The sequence below is a fragment of the Dendrobates tinctorius genome, unplaced genomic scaffold (genome assembly GCF_039654945.1).
Source record: "Dendrobates tinctorius isolate UK_male_01 unplaced genomic scaffold, ASM3965494v1 ptg000070l, whole genome shotgun sequence".
Classification (NCBI taxonomy): Eukaryota; Metazoa; Chordata; class Amphibia; order Anura; family Dendrobatidae; genus Dendrobates; species Dendrobates tinctorius.
Window position 1 is genome coordinate 17,246,670 of NW_027361738.1, and position 16,846 is coordinate 17,263,515.

General features: G+C 42.8%; 1 protein-coding gene across 2 annotated transcripts in view; it reads left to right on the plus strand.

The window, feature by feature from the left end:
• AHR (aryl hydrocarbon receptor) overlaps nt 1-16,846 on the plus strand; it is a 165,216-nt gene that overhangs the window by 120,887 nt on the left and 27,483 nt on the right. For both annotated transcript variants that reach the window (XM_073581436.1, XM_073581435.1), the window contains exons 5-6: nt 8,045-8,165; nt 14,966-15,096. In XM_073581436.1, coding sequence (XP_073437537.1) covers nt 8,045-8,165; nt 14,966-15,096 — 252 coding nt within the window. The remainder of the gene's footprint in view (nt 1-8,044; nt 8,166-14,965; nt 15,097-16,846) is intronic.

Sequence of the window (16,846 nt, forward strand, 5' to 3'; positions counted from 1 at the left end):
TGGGACAAGCAGGGGGGCTTGAGAGACGCGCTCGGGGGGGGTCAGTATGATGTGACACCCCCGCTCACCCACCTACCCTCTGGCTATATAAGCCGAGAAGGGGGACTTTCAGCCAAAAAAAGGGTTGAAAAATCTCGGCATATACACTCACTGGCCACTTTATTAGGTACACCATGCTAGTAACGGGTTGGACCCCCTTTTGCCTTCAGAACTGCCTCAATTCTTCGTGGCAGAGATTCAACTATGTGCTGGAAGCATTCCTCAGAGATTTTGGACCATATTGACATGATGGCATCACACAGTTGGCGCAGATTTGTCGGCTGCACATCCCTGATGCGAATCTCCCGTTCCACCACATCCCAAAGATGCTCTATTGGATTGAGATCTGGTGACTGAGGAGGCCATTTGAGTACAGTGAACTCATTGTCATGTTCAAGAAACCAATCTGAGATGATTCGAGCTTTATGACATGGCGCATTATCCTGCTGAAAGTAGCCATCAGATGTTGGGTACATTGTGGTCATAAAGGGATGGACATGGTCAGCAACAATACTCAGGTGGGCTGTGGCGTTGCAACGATGCTCAATTGGTACCAAGGGGCCCAAAGAGTGCCAAGAAAAAATTCCCCACACCATGACACCACCACCACCAGCCTGAACCGTTGATACAAGGCAGGATGGATCCATGCTTTCATGTTGTTTACGCCAAATTCTGACCCTACCATCCGAATGTCGCAGCAGAAATCGAGACTCATCAGACCAGGCAACGTTTTTCCAATCTCCTACTGTCCAATTTCGATGAGCTTGTGCAAATTGTAGCCTCAGTTTCCTGTTCTTAGCTGAGAGGAGTGGTACCCGGTGTGGTCTTCTGCTGCTGTAGCCCATCTGCCTCAAAGTTCGACGCACTGTGCGTTCAGAGATGCTCTTCTGCCTACCTTGGTTGTAACGGGTGGCAATTTGAGTCACTGTTGCCTTTCTATCAGCTCGAACCAGTCTGCCCATTCTCCTCTGACCTCTGGCATCAACAAGGCATTTCCGGCCACAGAACTGCCGCTCACTGGATTTTTTTTCTTTTTCGGACCATTCTCTGTAAACCCTAGAGATGGTTGTGCGTGAAAATCCCAGTAGATCAGCAGTTTCTGAAATACTCAGACCAGCCCTTCTGGCACCAACAATCATGCCACGTTCAAAGGCACTCAAATCACCTTTCTTCCCCATACTGATGCTCGGTTTGAACTGCAGGAGATTGTCTTGACCATGTCTACATGCCTAAATGCACTGAGTTGCCGCCATGTGATTGGCAGATTAGAAATTAAGTCTTAACACACAGTTGGACAGGTGTACCTAATAAAGTGGCCAGTGAGTGTATATATATATATATATATATATATATATATATATATATATATATATATATATATATATATATATATATATATATATATATATAATATAGCGCCTTGTGAAAGTACTCGGCCCCCTGAAACTTTTCATCCTTTTCCCACATATAATGCGTCAAATGTAAATTTTTGGTGAGGAATCAATAAGTGGGACACAATTGTGAAGTTGAACGAAATTTATTGGTTATTTTAAATTTTTGTGGAAATTCAAAAACTGAAAAGTGGGGCGTGCAATATTATTCGGCCCCTTTACTTTCAGTGCAGCAAACTCACTCCAGAAGTTGTTTGTGGATTTCTGAATGATTCAATGTTTTCCTAAATGACTGATGACGATAAATATAATAATTATATTTGGTTTCAGTTCCAATTACAACATCTGCCTAATGTTGTATATGGACACATGGACATCATGACCAAGGCAGGGAACAGCTAAGCAAAAGGGTGTCCAAGTCCAAATAAGCCTTGTCTATGTATTAACAGAAACCTGTCATGTCGAGAATCCGTTTTTCTGCAAGTAATCTGCTATTTACCTGTTAGTAATTGCAGGAATAGCAGACCTATAGGAGCAGCAGATAAAGGAAGAAAATAAAGTTTTATTCTCCCTGTAGCTGATCTCTTCCAGTCATTGGGGGCAGTGCAGGGATTGGTTACACCCTCCACACAGAATGCTGTAGATAAGCCCCTCATGGCAGTGGCCACATCTTATATACTAAAAAAATAGGTGACAGATTCCCTTTAATGGAGATGCGTCTATAAGACACCTATCCATTAGTAACCCCACAGTGGTGTTATATAAAAGCAGACAACCAGAATAAAGTCCTTTATTTGAAATAATGACAGACTCCTTTATTGAATCTTAATTAAACCATACTTACTGAATACCAAATCTGCCGAAACCAATGTCTCCTGCAACAAAAATAAAATAATAAACCACAAATATTCCTCATCGGTCCGCAGAGAAGATAATAATGCCCCACGACGATCCTGATCACTTTGAGAGCAGTCCAATAAAAACATACCTTTTGGAATTATGGCCATGAAGATCAACCTTAATCTCATCACACCATAACACGTTTTTCCACTTGTTTTTGGCAGACCTTTAGTATTGGCAAAACTTTGTCGTACTTGGATATTTTGAACTTGCCAATCTACCTCACAGATCATATAAAAAATATAAGAGATTGTTGTCTCATGCAGTACACTATCAGTACTTTCCCAAAATTCCTGTAGGGCCTTTAATGTTACTGTAGAATGTTGCAGCCTCCCAGACAAATTTTCTTCTAATATTTTAATCAGTTTTTGGTGGATATTCAGTTCTAGGTAATGTCAGTGTTGGGCCAAATGTAAGTCATTTGTCGATGACAGTCTTCACAATGTTTCATGGTGTATACATATTTGTACCGAATATGGGTCATATTAAAAGAGGAAAAAGTTCTGTGAAATGATTCTTCTTGGTGTGACTTTTGTTTTCACGACCAGCATCTGGCAGTTTAACAGTGGTGTGTTGCTTTTTTATATCCACTGTAGATACTGATTGGGTTTCCGGTCCACAGCACTTCCAGTAATCAGCTATTTGCAGCTCCATTGGCGAATGGATGTAAACAGTGTATGGAACCATGGAACCAGAACCGTGTAGTGGCCAAAATCTTCAGCTCTGCTCCTATTTACTTCAATGGAATCTAAGAATGGCCACTATGCGGTGTATGGAGGTGTAATGCTCCGACTCCATACACAGTTTAAATCCATCTGCCATCAGAGCTGCAAACAGCTGAACGGTGGGTGCGCTCAGGGTGTCTGACCCCCCCATTAGTCTATTGATTATTTATCCCAAGAATAGGCCATCAATATCTAAGTAGTGGGCAACCTCTTTAAGAGTAAGAGTTCCCATTGATCATTTTTATAGAATAATAGGGTACCTTTAGTAACTGCATGTTCTGCCCATTTTCCCATGGTAGGACAACCCTGTTTCAAACACCACTTGCTCATGACAGACATGACTCGGATGCTCCTGTAAAGAGGAACCCTGCTTTCCACACTCAATAGTCTACTCGCCTATCACAATAGACTTAGAATTAGCTAAGTGCACCCCACAGCCAATTTACACATTTACATCACACTTTTCGCTGCCATCACTTGCCATTTTGTTAGACAAGCCAGATGCCTGCAGGGAGTCGCCCGCTAGCACACGCACCGCCCAGCTTTCCCCAGCACCTGATGGGTACTTTCCTTGCTGTCAGACAGACTTGGGGCCCCATCACACATAGCGATCTCGCTAGCGAAATCGCTGCTGAGTCACAAGTTTTGTGACACAACAGTGATCTCACCAGCGAGATCGCTGTGTGTGACAGTAATCAGCGACCGGCCCCCCTGCCCATATCGCTGATCGCTCTTGGAAAGCCCTGGACATTTCTTTGATCGCTGGTCTCCCGCTGGCCAGCACGTATCGCTGCGTGTGACAGGCGGGAGACCAGCGATCAGCTGGCAACTAGCGTAAACATCGGGTATCTAAGGGACGTGCGTCACTTAGAAACCCGATGTGTACCTTAGTTACCAGCGCGCTGATGCAGGGAGCTGGTAACTAAGGTACACATCGGGTTTCTAAGTGAAGCATGTCCCTTTGATACCCAATGTGTACCTTAGTTACCAGCTCCCTGCATCAGCGCGCTGGTAACTAAAGTACACAGCGACGCCGTGTGCTCGGCGTCGCTAGTGCTGATCGCTGGTGAAGCTGTCTGTCTGACAGCTCACCAGCGATCATGTAGCGACTCCCCAGCGATCCTGACACGTTGATATTGTTGTCGGGATCGCTGGTGAGTTTCTATGTGTGACTGGGCCTTTACACAGAATGACGCTGCACGGTATGCTCTTCCTCTTTAGGGTAGTCGGTACTTTTAGAGCAGCAAGGGACACATTTCTAAAAATTTTAATTTAATATAGAAAAGTTAAAAAAAAAAGATTAAAAAGACATAGTTGTGCTCAAAAGTGAACATTCCCTGGCAGAATTTTTGCTTTCTTGGCCTTTTTTCAGAGAATATGAATAACATCAAAACTTTTTCTCCACTCGTGGTTAGTGGTTGGGTGAAGCCATTTATTCTCAAACTGTGTTCTCTTTTTAAATCATAATGACAACCCAAATGACCCTGATCGAAAGCTTACATACCCCATTTCTTAATACCATGTATCGCCACCTCTAACGTCAATGACAGCTTGAAGTCTTTTGTGGTAGTTGTGGATGAGGTTCTTTATTTTCTCAGATGGTAAAGCTGCCCACTCTTCTTGGCATAAAGCCTCCAGTACAATGTGCACCTTGTCATGATTCCTTAGTATTTGCAGCACAAGATCGGCAGTCAGTTGACTGCGCTTACGATACTCGGTCATTGACAGTTTTCCCCATATGACACTGCACGCAGAGATAGCTGTCAATCATTAGTAGGACAGCCCTCTGGACTTGTATACACCAGGGATTTAATGCTGAATCATTTCCAGTAACCCTATATACCATCCTTCTCAGCTTCTCCTTCCCTATACCAGTTCAGGTTCCCTTTACGTCACCCATGTAAGAAGTCTTCCAGAATTTAAAGCCGTAACTCAAAGCACAAATGAAAGTGAGAGACGTGACCACAATCGGGACAATAAGTACAGTCTGTCTGCTCTTATATTTAGAATTGCCTCTGCTTTGTTGGCAGACATGTAATGACCGGGTTAAAAATGCCCTTTTTTTCTTCCGGCTGTAAGGTCCAAGCCCTAAAAAAAAAAAAAAAAAAAAAAAAAAAAGTTGCGTGTGAAGTTCTAATTAAATACTATGACTTTGATTGCTTTGGTATTTCCTCCGTATCAGCTGGCACAGATGAGGCTGTCACAAGCCAAGCAAAACAGAGATTTGTTTTTTTTTAAGTTTTGTTTCTATTATATTAAACGGTGTCCGTAGAACAACAGGGATTGAAATGTTATACTGTGTGCCGAGCACTGATTCCATACCAGCGCTGTGTGCAAAGACTTACCCTTACAGCTACAATCTGAAAGAATAATTCTCAAGGTTGAAAGTAAGGAAAAAATAAAAAATAAGTAAAAATTAAGTGGTATTCCCATCTCCAAGAATCCTATTCCAATAAATAATAGGTGTAGTAGTAGTAGTAATAATAATAATATCAAATACTTCCAGTTACAAATTTACTATAGTCCTTCAGATTGTCAATGTCACTTACCTCATGTAGGGTATTGCAGCAGCTTAGGTATCCATGGTTACCTCCACTCATGTTTTGACAGACAGCTCTTAGTGGTGGTAACCATGGATACCTAAGCTACTGCAACACCCTACATGAGATAGGCGACATAGTGAATCAGAACTATACAAAATTTTAATCGGAGGTATTTGATGATAACATTACACATACTCCATATTGGGATAGGATCTTGAAGATGGGAATACCCCTTTTAACCTTTTATTTTATTTTTTTCTAAATGAAATATAATCTGCAACAGTCAGAAAAAGGGAGCCATGTACTAGTACAATTATTCAAAGCAGCAGCCAACATTTGGTAATTAATTTTGTTTTATTCCTAAAATTTGGATTTGCTTGTAGTGGTCATTTATCCAAATTTAACATTGACCACTTTTTCAAAGGAAACCTATATAAAAGGAGTGCTAGTAATGCAAAGAATAATATGTCATTTTATTTGAACAATATTTAAAATGGTCCATACAAAAATTGGGGGATATTGCCATTGAACAGCTAAATGCAGAAATCAGAGCAAGAGACTATATGTGTTTTTTTTGTTTTTTTTTAGTGTGGGCTCGGGCACACGAAATGCATCCTGTTGCATTTTTTGTGCGTCCAACTTTTCCCAAAAAAACGCATGCGCACGCAATGCGTTTTTTTTCACCCAACCACCCATTATAGTCTATGGGTGCGCTGACGTGCGCATGGTAATGCGCACGTCAGCGCACAAAACCGCATGATGCGTCTTTTATGTGTGTTTGCACTGCGCATGGTGCGCAGCGCAAAAAAATGCAAGTGTGAAAGTAGCCTAAAAAAAAAAAAAAAAAAGCCCTCAAAAATGCAACCTAACATAGCTAATTGGTGCAAAATTTCTGCCACATCAAAAAGTCGCAAACTATTCATTGTGGGACCGAGCTTAACCTAATGGATCCAGAGGTCGGCCCATCCATCGGGATCGTGGTGTTGGGTGTTTTCTGGCTGCCTTCAAAGGAAATTCTGCACCTGTGCAAAACTGTATGCACCCTCGGGACAGTCGGGGGAAGCAAGAGCATGGGTAAATTGTGTGCCCGTCCCCATCTTGTTTTGTATAGATGCAGTCTATCTTTCTTATGAATGGTCATCAGGGGGGCCTTGATTTATAGAGCAAGGGGTCTGTAATGAGGGGGGTTAGGTTTTCCTATCACGGAACACAACGGTTTATGGCATTTTAAAAATCCTACCAGGAAATGGGCAACCCCCATAAGGACTGCAGCCATATTGGTTTTTGCTTTGAAATCGGCTTCTAAGGCTGAGTGCAGACGGAGTTTTGAGCCCTGCGGATTTTTCCGTGCAGAATGGAAGAAAACCGCAGGTCAAATGACCTGCATTTTTCCTGCGGATTTCTTCCATTTTTCACGCGGTTTTCATGCGGTTTTTGTGCGGTTTTCCATTGCGGTCTTCCCCCTGCGGATTTGGTAACAGGGGAGATAGAAAACCGCACAAAAGAAGCAACATGCTGCGGATTTTGTACCGCAGGAAAACCGCGCGGAAAAATCCGCAGCGTCTGCACAGCGTTTTTTTTTTTTCATTCATTTTAAAGGTACTGTACATCACAATGCGGATATGCAACGTTTCTGCGCAGTAAAATCCGCTGCGGAAACGCTGCAAATCTGCATCGTGTGCACATGGCCTAAGAAGAGAGACCTCTGGAAGGTGCACAGACCTAGATTTGGAGGACCATATGGTTCAGGATCCTGAAATTCCAAAAATGGCAGTTAAAATCAAGAAAATCTTTCCTTTTATGTATTTTGTTCGTTGCTTTCACTTGAAGTATTCATCCAACTGGAATCAAAATAGGCTTTTAACCAGATTAGCTGGTTCTTCCTAATTGTTACTGTAAAATACTTTTTTTTTTATTGCGATTTTTCTTTTAAGTTGAACCAAGACTTTTCTGCATCCAATAAAGTTTTATATCCAAATATTAGCTCACGCTAAATAAACCACCATATAAAACGTTCCCCGTCAGCTCTCGCTTAGTGCCATATGTCTGCTCGGCGTTCTGCAGTTGCCGTTTACATTATTAATATGATGTTACGTCTACACAAAACACCCCCAGACATGCCGCGATGTTAAGCCATTTACAGCAGATCAAAGAATGAAAAATGATGACAATGAATGTTTTTAATAAAGTCTACTCTACCAAAAATAGAAGTAATTTGCCCACCTCGTACGTTCTGTCACTCCCTCCACCTCTGATCACCATGTTAAAAAATTTGCAGGAAACCCTTGCCATTTTTGTAATGTTAGTAGACCATATAGTGTGTTCGTGTGTGTGTATATTATTACTATTATTATTTATTTATTTTTAAATAAAACTTAACTTTTTGGCAAGTGTGGTAAAATAATGCGACTCTTGTTTTTTTTGTTTTTTTTTTTTTTCCCCCTAGTCTGATGTAATCCACCAAAGTGTTTTTGAGCTGATCCATACGGAAGACCGGCCTGAATTCCAGCGTCAGCTGCATTGGGCTTTAGACCCCGCTCAGCCTTCAGACACACAGAGGTCTCCAGGTACAGTATTATTTTATTTACTAGATGGTGGCCCAATTCTATCGCATCGGGTATTCTAGAGTCTCTGTTAAAATTACAAATCGTTATATACTCACCTCCCGACGGCCCCTGGACTCTTTCCCCCCTCTCGCCACGCGCCCAGCATCTTCCGGTCCCAGTAATGCTTTGCGTGAAACACCGCTGATGACATTGTGCTCTCTCGAGAGTGATGTCATCTCCGGCCCTTCTCGCTAAGCATTACTGGGACCGGAAGAGCGTGGTGAGAGGCGGGACAGAGTCCGGGGGCCGTAGGAAGGTGAGTGTATCACTATTTTTATAACTATTTTTTATTTAACAGAGACTCTAGAATACCCGATGCGATAGAATCGGGCCACCATCTAGTGTATTATACTCCTGTTACACCCAGAGCTGCTGTCACTGTTCTGCTGTTACCTAATGTATTGTACTCCAGGTACAGGCAGAGTTGCAGTCACTGTTCTGCTGTTACCTAATGTATTGTACTCTAGTTACTCCCAGAGCTGCAGTCACTGTTCTGCTTTTACCTAATGTATTGTAGTCCAGTTACACCCAGAGCTGCAGTCACCGTTCTGCTCTTACCTAATGTATTATACTCCTGTTACAGCCAGAAGCTGCAGTCACTGTTCAGATCTTACCAAATGTATTGTACGCAAGTTACACCCAGAGCTGCTGTCACTTTTCTGCTGTTACCTAATGTATTGTACGCAAGTTACACCCAGAGCTGCAGTCACTGTTCTACTGTTACCTAATTACCTAATGTATTGTACTCCAGAATATGTACAGGACTGTGCCTGTGTAATGAGCGACGCAGCAGTGATGCCTTTAACAGCTGTAATGTGCCTGTACAATAAGCGATGCGGCCGTGTTGCCGCGATGACTAAGCAACTGTCGCTGATTGGTCGCGGCCTATCAGCGAGGCGGGATTTCCATTACAGACAGACACAGACAGACAGAATTAGACAATTATATTGTAGATTAAGGTGGTTGTTGCTCTCAGGTATGATTGGTGTCTATGTATAAATAGTGATTGGTTGAAATTATGTTAGGTGTTAATGATGTGAAAGTGCTTGTCTATCCGAGAAAAAAAAATTTGGCAAAAGGCTCAGTGATTTTGAAATCCATTAAAAAGAAGAGAGAACAAAAAATGTATACCTTAATATATACAGCTCTGGCAAAAATTAATTAAGAGTCCACTGCACAGTTTTAGGCTACGTGCACACGCTGCGGATTCATCCGCGCAGATTTTGCAAAATCCGCAGATAAATCCGCAGGTCAAAAGACCTGCGGTTTATCATCTCCACAATGGAGCAGATGGCAAACAGCAGTGGAATCCACAGAAAGAATTGACATGCAATTCTTTCTGCGGATTTGAAACCGCAGCAAAATCCGCGCGGAAAATTCCGCAGCGTCTGCACAGCGGTTTTTAATTCCCATAGGGAATAATGGTACTGTACACCGCAGCAGAAACTGCTGCGGATCCACAGGGCCAAATCCGCCGCGGATCCGCAGCAGAATCCGCAGCGTGTGCACACACCCTTAGGGTATGTGAACACGCTGCGGATTAGGTGCGGATTCATCCGCGCGGATTTTGTACAATCCGCAGGTGAAACCGCAGGTCAAAAGACCTGCGGATTGCTCTGCGGTTTTGCCCTGCGGTTTTCCATCTCCTCAATGGAGGAGATGGCAAACCGCAGGAGAATCCGCAGAAAGAATTGACATGTCAATTCTTTCTGCGGATTGAAAACTGCAGATAATCCGCGCGGAAAATTCCGCACCGTCTGCACTGCGGATTTTGATTCCCATAGGGAATCATGGTACTGTACACCGCAGCAGAAACTGCTGCGGGTCCGCAGCGGCCAAAACCGCTGCGGAACCGCAGCAAAATCCGCAGCGTGTGCACACACCCTAATAAGGCCTGTTTCACACTTCCGTTTTTGTGTCCGCCAAACGGATCCGTTTCCGTTTTTTTGACGGAAACTGATGCAAACGGATCCTTTTTTTTAAAAACGGATCCGTTTTTTTGACGGATCCGCTGTAACCGTAATGGAAGTCTATGGGACAAAAAAAACGGATCCTGCAAAAAATGGCGGATCCGTTTTTTTACGGAAAACAACGGATTTTGACGGATTTGAAAAAACGGAAGTGTGAAACAGGCCTAAGAATCAGCTTCTCTACATGTCTGGCAGCCATTCCATTCTAGTGTCAGTTGAATTCCAGCCAGAGTACACCTGATTCTACTTAATGTGCTTCTGATTAGGTGATCACCTGAACCAAATCTTATTTAACGAAGGAAAGTTTAAAAAAAAAACACTGCTGTGGTGTTCACAATCCTCTTGCAATAGGACAAACTGGATGTCAAAACAAGTGCTAGTAATATCCCAAAAGTAATAGGAATGAAAAAGTAACTTTTAATCATGCCATGTGTATATATTGTTTTTTTTTTTTTTTTTGTTTTTTTTAGTACTGTGAGCCCTTTGTCGTTTTTTTTCTTGTACTGGTAACCCCTGTAAAAATGCTTTTGCTAATTCGTTGTAAATAAAGCAAGCTGGGATTTTATTCAGTAATTTGTTGTGTATTCTTGTTTTATAGCAGCCACTGAAAGTCTACATGTTAATTGTAGATAATTACATGCAGCAAACCCAAAGCCCAAGCCCCTCCCTGTATTTAATCCCTTAATTATGGAATTAGACGCTTTCATAGAATGACCTCATACGGGCAGTTTACGGAGACTTGTTTGCTGTCTGTTTCTCCCGTGGGTTGTACATGTCCTTGGCGACACTGCATTAAAGAAATGCTAAACCTAAAAATGAACAGTAAAAGTAGATCAGGGATAGACTTGGTCCAGTGTCTGAGTGTGCTGACTTTTCTGTATGTTCCTGAAACAATCTTTCAGAAAGCATTTCTGTTATCTCTTCTATGTTTGCCTGGTGCATGACTTGGGGTTGGTCTTGGCTAAGTGGTCCATGCCGGTTACTGCAGGCGGAGCAGTGCCAGGAGGAGTCTGGCAGCGGCTCTGTCGTAGAGATCACAGGGGCAATCGGCAGAGCGAGCGCTTCTGTGTCTAGAGGAGTCAGGAGTGTGATAGTTGACGAATAATCAACCATTGTTCTGTCAACAGCTATCCATTGTGTATGGGTCCCCTTAGAAATTTTTTTTTTTTTTTTTTTTTTTTTTTTTTTTTTTATTGTCGATGGTTTTTTTGGTGTATTTACCTTGTTTTGTGTTCCTTAGTAAACAAATGGTCAATATTTTCTTTGCCAGAATGCACTGACAAAGCTTTGAATACTCTTTGCACATTCGATCAACACCTCTTGAGCACATTTTTAAAAGTGTGAAAGTATTCCTTAGGGGTCATACTCCTGTATCACAAGCATAGATTTCCCCCCCTGCCTTCATAGTACAGGTTGTTCATGTGTCTTGGCTTACAACGGTGGTCCTTTTCTCCATTTGTTTAGTCTGCTTGCTCTTCGGTATACTGCAGCGCATTTCCTCCACCTCTCACACCTGCTGTGCTCAATGCTGAACACATTTTCTGCTCCTCATGTTACAGCAACAGACCATGAAATCTGTTAGCTTTTCATGAACCCGTATGGTTTTGTGAGCACAATGGCTTTATAATTTACATAAGTTAATGAAGGATTGCAGTATTTGGTGCATGTAGCATGAGTGGCCTAGTACTTGGTACCACCATTGCTTCATTAATTAATGATCTGCTCTAATTACTTAATCAACAAATACCAAAGGCGGCTTGAGGAACCTTTTAGGGTACTCGTATATCAAGTGCCATCAGAACCCTCTGACAGTAGAAAGGCTCTCAATGAACCCTCCCCATCCCTCCAAGCCAGAAGGTCACATGAGGGTCAGGGATTAGTAGCCTCCCATAGCTGGAGTTTATAGATACCCAAATCTTGCTCGCAGCATCTACCCAGACTGCCACCCAAGCAGAACTAGGAGCCAGTCTAAATTGACAACTTTCCCAAGAGAGGGGAATCTGATGGCCATGCACACCCCCTCCTAGACCGATCAGGAGGGAACCACACACCAAACAAGTCTTAGTGACGTGGACATTTGTGAAAAGGGTGACGCACAAGTGAAAAGCAAAATAAATAGTAAAGACTACCTGGATCTTCAACCGAGAATTAAAATATTCCCCATCCCAGCCAGAAGTCCTGGAAAAAGGTGTGTGCCTAAAAGAATGACAGTGAAGTGTAGGGCCAATGTGCCAAAATTCAAGTAGGTTTCCCACACCGCTCCTGGGGCACTTCGCACCTTGGCCTCTCAATCTATTAAATCCATGGCTTCGATCCTGGGGGATCAGTGTCTTCAACTGTATGAACATATAAGGAATGTTTCACACATCCGTTTTTCTGCTCAGTCGAAATCCGCCAAAATGGCGGAAAATGGATCCGTAGGCGGATTGAAAAAAACGGGTGGCATCGGACCGTTGTTTTGACGGATCCGTGTAAGGTAGAATTTTAAAGGAACCGTGTCTGGAGTAAAAGAGAGAGAGATGAACTAGATGGACTTAAAGTCTTCCTTCAACCTTAATAACTATGTTACTATGTTACACTGCTGACATCAGCCCCTCAAAATTGCCCCGCTTGCCAAATAATTAAAAAAAAAAAAAAACCAGCGTGCTGGCCCTTATATTTTTTGATAACCAGTCAAGATAAAGCTGACAGCTGTCTCATGGTGTTGTGGACCTTGCACCAAGCAACCCAGTCTTCTAACATAAAACTTGTGTGCACAGTTGTGATGTGTTCATATACATGAGGCATGATTCTTCAAGTTTGGATAGAAAAGCAGAATTTTCTGTCTACAAAGAATATAATGTTTGTTTTTCAGTTGGGGCACATTTAGGTGCTTTTCGTGTGGAGACCTGTTGCCAACTTCTCTTAAGACATTTTGGGAGCAGCTTGGTGTTTTCCATTGATTATTAAGTGCTGCAGACAGTAATGTTACTGTATTAGTTAGGAATTTGGGGCTCATTGAAATGGATAAATATTTCTCCTGTGTGGTGATTGTTTATAGTCTCTGCATGTCTCTTATTTCTGTGGTCAGCTCGTGTGGGGGCTGCTTTTTTTTATCTTGAAAAATATTAAAATTGCAAAGCAAATTTTCCTGAACTTTAGAAAATTACGGTACATACTTATTGACATAACTTTTTCTTGGAAAAATATAAGGTTTCTTATGTATATTTTTTAAAAGAGATTTTAGGCGCCAATGTTTTTCTCACCATAGGAGCAAACTACAGCATGTGGTTTTTTTTGTTTGTTTTTTTTTAAGCTGATACTGCTGTTTTTTTTTTTTTTGTTTGTTTGTTTTTTCAAACCTGCAGTCCTCTAAGACAGGGAGCAGCACCAGAGAAGCGCTTTTCTATTATACTGCTCATCACACTTTGTCTTCCACATGGCCTAATAAGACAGTCCATAAAGAGTTTTCGAACTCGGAACTTTTTCTGCTATTATCACCATCCAGAGACTACAATGCCTCTATTCTCATAATTAACTTTCCTTTTGTCTTTACATAAAAATACCAAAAAAGTCCATTATGTAGCTAAATAAGAGATTTAGGGTGGTTTCACATTAGCGCTTTTTAAGCGCACGCACGGCCGGGGGTAGCTCCGCCCCCGAGCCGGCTCTCTGCCCGGCGTGCCCGCCCCTTGCTTGTAGCGCCGCCTCCTAGCGCACAGCGGCGCCTGCGATCGGCGCACCCTATCTTTAGCATAGGGTGCGCAGATCTTGCGCAGGCCGTGCGCTAGTTGCGCTTTGACCTGCGCTGCACACTTTTGACGGTGCGCCGTGCACGCCAAAATCCGAAAAGTTAGTATAGTTTAATAGTGATGAGCGAACGTGCTCAGGTGCTAAGGCTAGTTTCACACTAGCGTTTATTCCATAGCCCCGCCCTCTGCCGACTCCCTGCCCGCCCCATCCGGTCATCGCCGCCTACTATCGCACAAGGACGCATGCGATCTGCGCACACTATCTTTAGCATAGGGTGCACAGATCGTGCGCTGGCCGTGCGCTAGTAGGATTTTAGCGTGCGCTGCGCACTTTTGAAGGTGCGCCGAGCGCGCCAAAATGCAACATGCTGTGTTCGGCGCACACGGGCGCACCTTCAAAAGTGCGCAGCGCACGCTAAAATCCTACTAGCGCACGATCTGCGCACCCTATGCTATAGATAGGGTGCGCAGATCGCATGCGTCCATGTGCGATAGTAGGCGGCGATGACCAGATGGAGCCGGCAGGGGGTGGGGCTTAGCGGCGCCGTACGCTGCATGGAATAAACGCTAGTGTGAAACTAGCCTAACAGAGTACCTTCGGCGTGTTCACAAAATATGGTGGTGTCCCCACGGCTGCATGACTCGCGGCTGTTCAACAGCCACAACACATGCAAGAGTTGCCCAACAAACAGGCCATCCTTGCATGTGTTGCGGCTGTCGAACAGCCGCGAGGACTCCACCATATTTTTTGAGTATGCCAAAGACACTGTTTGCACCAGAGCACACGCCGATAACGCCTTACCCGAGCACGTTCGCTCATCACTGTTAATTTTGCTGACACCTCTGTATACTCTTGAATTTGCATTATTAAATTTGTTGGAATTATGTATACAAATGTGTCCATATACACTCTGAGATGTGTGGCGCAAGATTACCAGCTTTTAAAAATGTAAAAAAAATTCTGATTTTGTAATATTTTTGAATGCATATGCTGTATGTGGCCACCCCGTGGTTTTGATGGTTTACCTATGTGTTGTATTGTGCTCCTTTTTTTCTACAGATGGCAATGAATTTGCGATGATAACCTCATGCTACAAACCTGAACAACTTCCACCTGAGAATTCATCTTTTATGGAAAGAAATTTTGTTTGCAGACTGAGGTGTCTGTTGGATAACTCCTCTGGATTTTTGGTATGTAATGCATGCCCCAAGCCAGACAAACCAGTGTGCAAAATATAAATAGTACTAGCTGAAGAGCCCGGCGTAATTAATTATGGTTAGCTATAACAAATTATAATGAATATATACGGGGTGTGTATGTATGTATGTATGCATATGTGTGTCTGTATGTATATATGTGTGTGTGTGTGTGTGTATATATATATATATATATATATATATATATATATATATATAATATATGTGTGTGTGTGTATATATATATATATGTATGTGTATATATGTATGTATGTATAATATATATATATATAAAATCCGCATAGCCACATTCACTATAATCACCCGCATCATCCTGTCAGCCAGAGCCTCCGTATTACTACCACTAATATCCCACATCATCCCGTCACAGCCACCGGACTGCTACCCCTAATATCCCACATCATCCTGTCAAAGCCACCGGACTACTACCCCTAATACCCCACATCATCCCATCAAAGCCACCGGACTACTACCCCTAATACCCCACATCATCCCATCAAAGCCACCGGACTACTACCCCTAATATCCCACATCATCCCGTCAGCCTGGGGTCAGAACCAGAGCGCAGAGTGGAACGATCCTAACTTCCATACCGGGGATCCCTTTAAGAGAGAACTGGGGTCAGAACCAGAGCGCTGAGTGGATTTGTCCTGACTTCCATACCAATGATCCCTTTAATAGAAGCCTGGGGTGAGAATCAGAGCGCTGAGGGATTTACCCTAACTTCCATACCGGAGATCCCTTTAAGAAAGGCCTGGGGTCAGTACCAAAGCGCAGAGTGGATTTGCCCTAACTTCCATACCAATGATCCCTTTAAGAGACCCTGGGGTCAGAACCACAGAGCTGAGTGGAACGGTCCTAACTTCCATACCAGGGATCCCTTTAAGAGAGGCCTGGGGTCAAAACCAAAGCCCTGGATGGATTTGCTCTGACTTCCATATTAATGATCCCTTTAAGAGAATAGATGGGCCTACAGGATGGAGGATGTGTGATGGGAATATGGGCAGGGAGGGGGGATTCATTTCTGTCATGTGCTCTCTGCTCCTTTCAGGGGGGCAGACAATGGCTGGGAGCTTATGTTCCCGAAGATGCTAGATTTCTCCCACCATGTCAGTGTCTGCTGAGGTGTTGTCAAGTGGGAAAACTTGCTCATATCAACCAATCACAGCTCCGCTACTTTTAACCAGCTCTGGTGAAATGAGAGATGCTTAGTGATTGGTTGCAAGGAAAACTGTTGCTCATAGCAACCAATCACAGCTCAGCTTCTTTGGAACAGCTCTTTGTAAAATGAAAGATGCTTCGTGATTGGTTGGTGATACACATACATACATACATACATACATACATACATACATACATACGGTACATTCACTTTTATATATAGAGATAAGCTGAAAAACCTAAAATCTTGTTTTCACGTTGGTTTTGTATGCTTATCCAACCTGAGACCTTTGAAAGATTAATTTAGCAGTTCAGTCAGTATTAGTTCCTGTTCATACCCCCTCTTCAAATTTATTCTTTAAAAAAAAAAAAACTTGTCAAAAATAAGAAACAGCAGCATCCGTCTTGTCATATGTACCCATGGTAAAAAAAAAAAAATGGCTGGATCACTTCCAATTTGCAGGAAGAAAAAAGTGCGTCTTATAATCTGAAAAATACGGGAAGCTTCTGGTCTGTATCTGACCACAGACCGTTTGATCTGCTGACAATTAGAGGTTGTCCG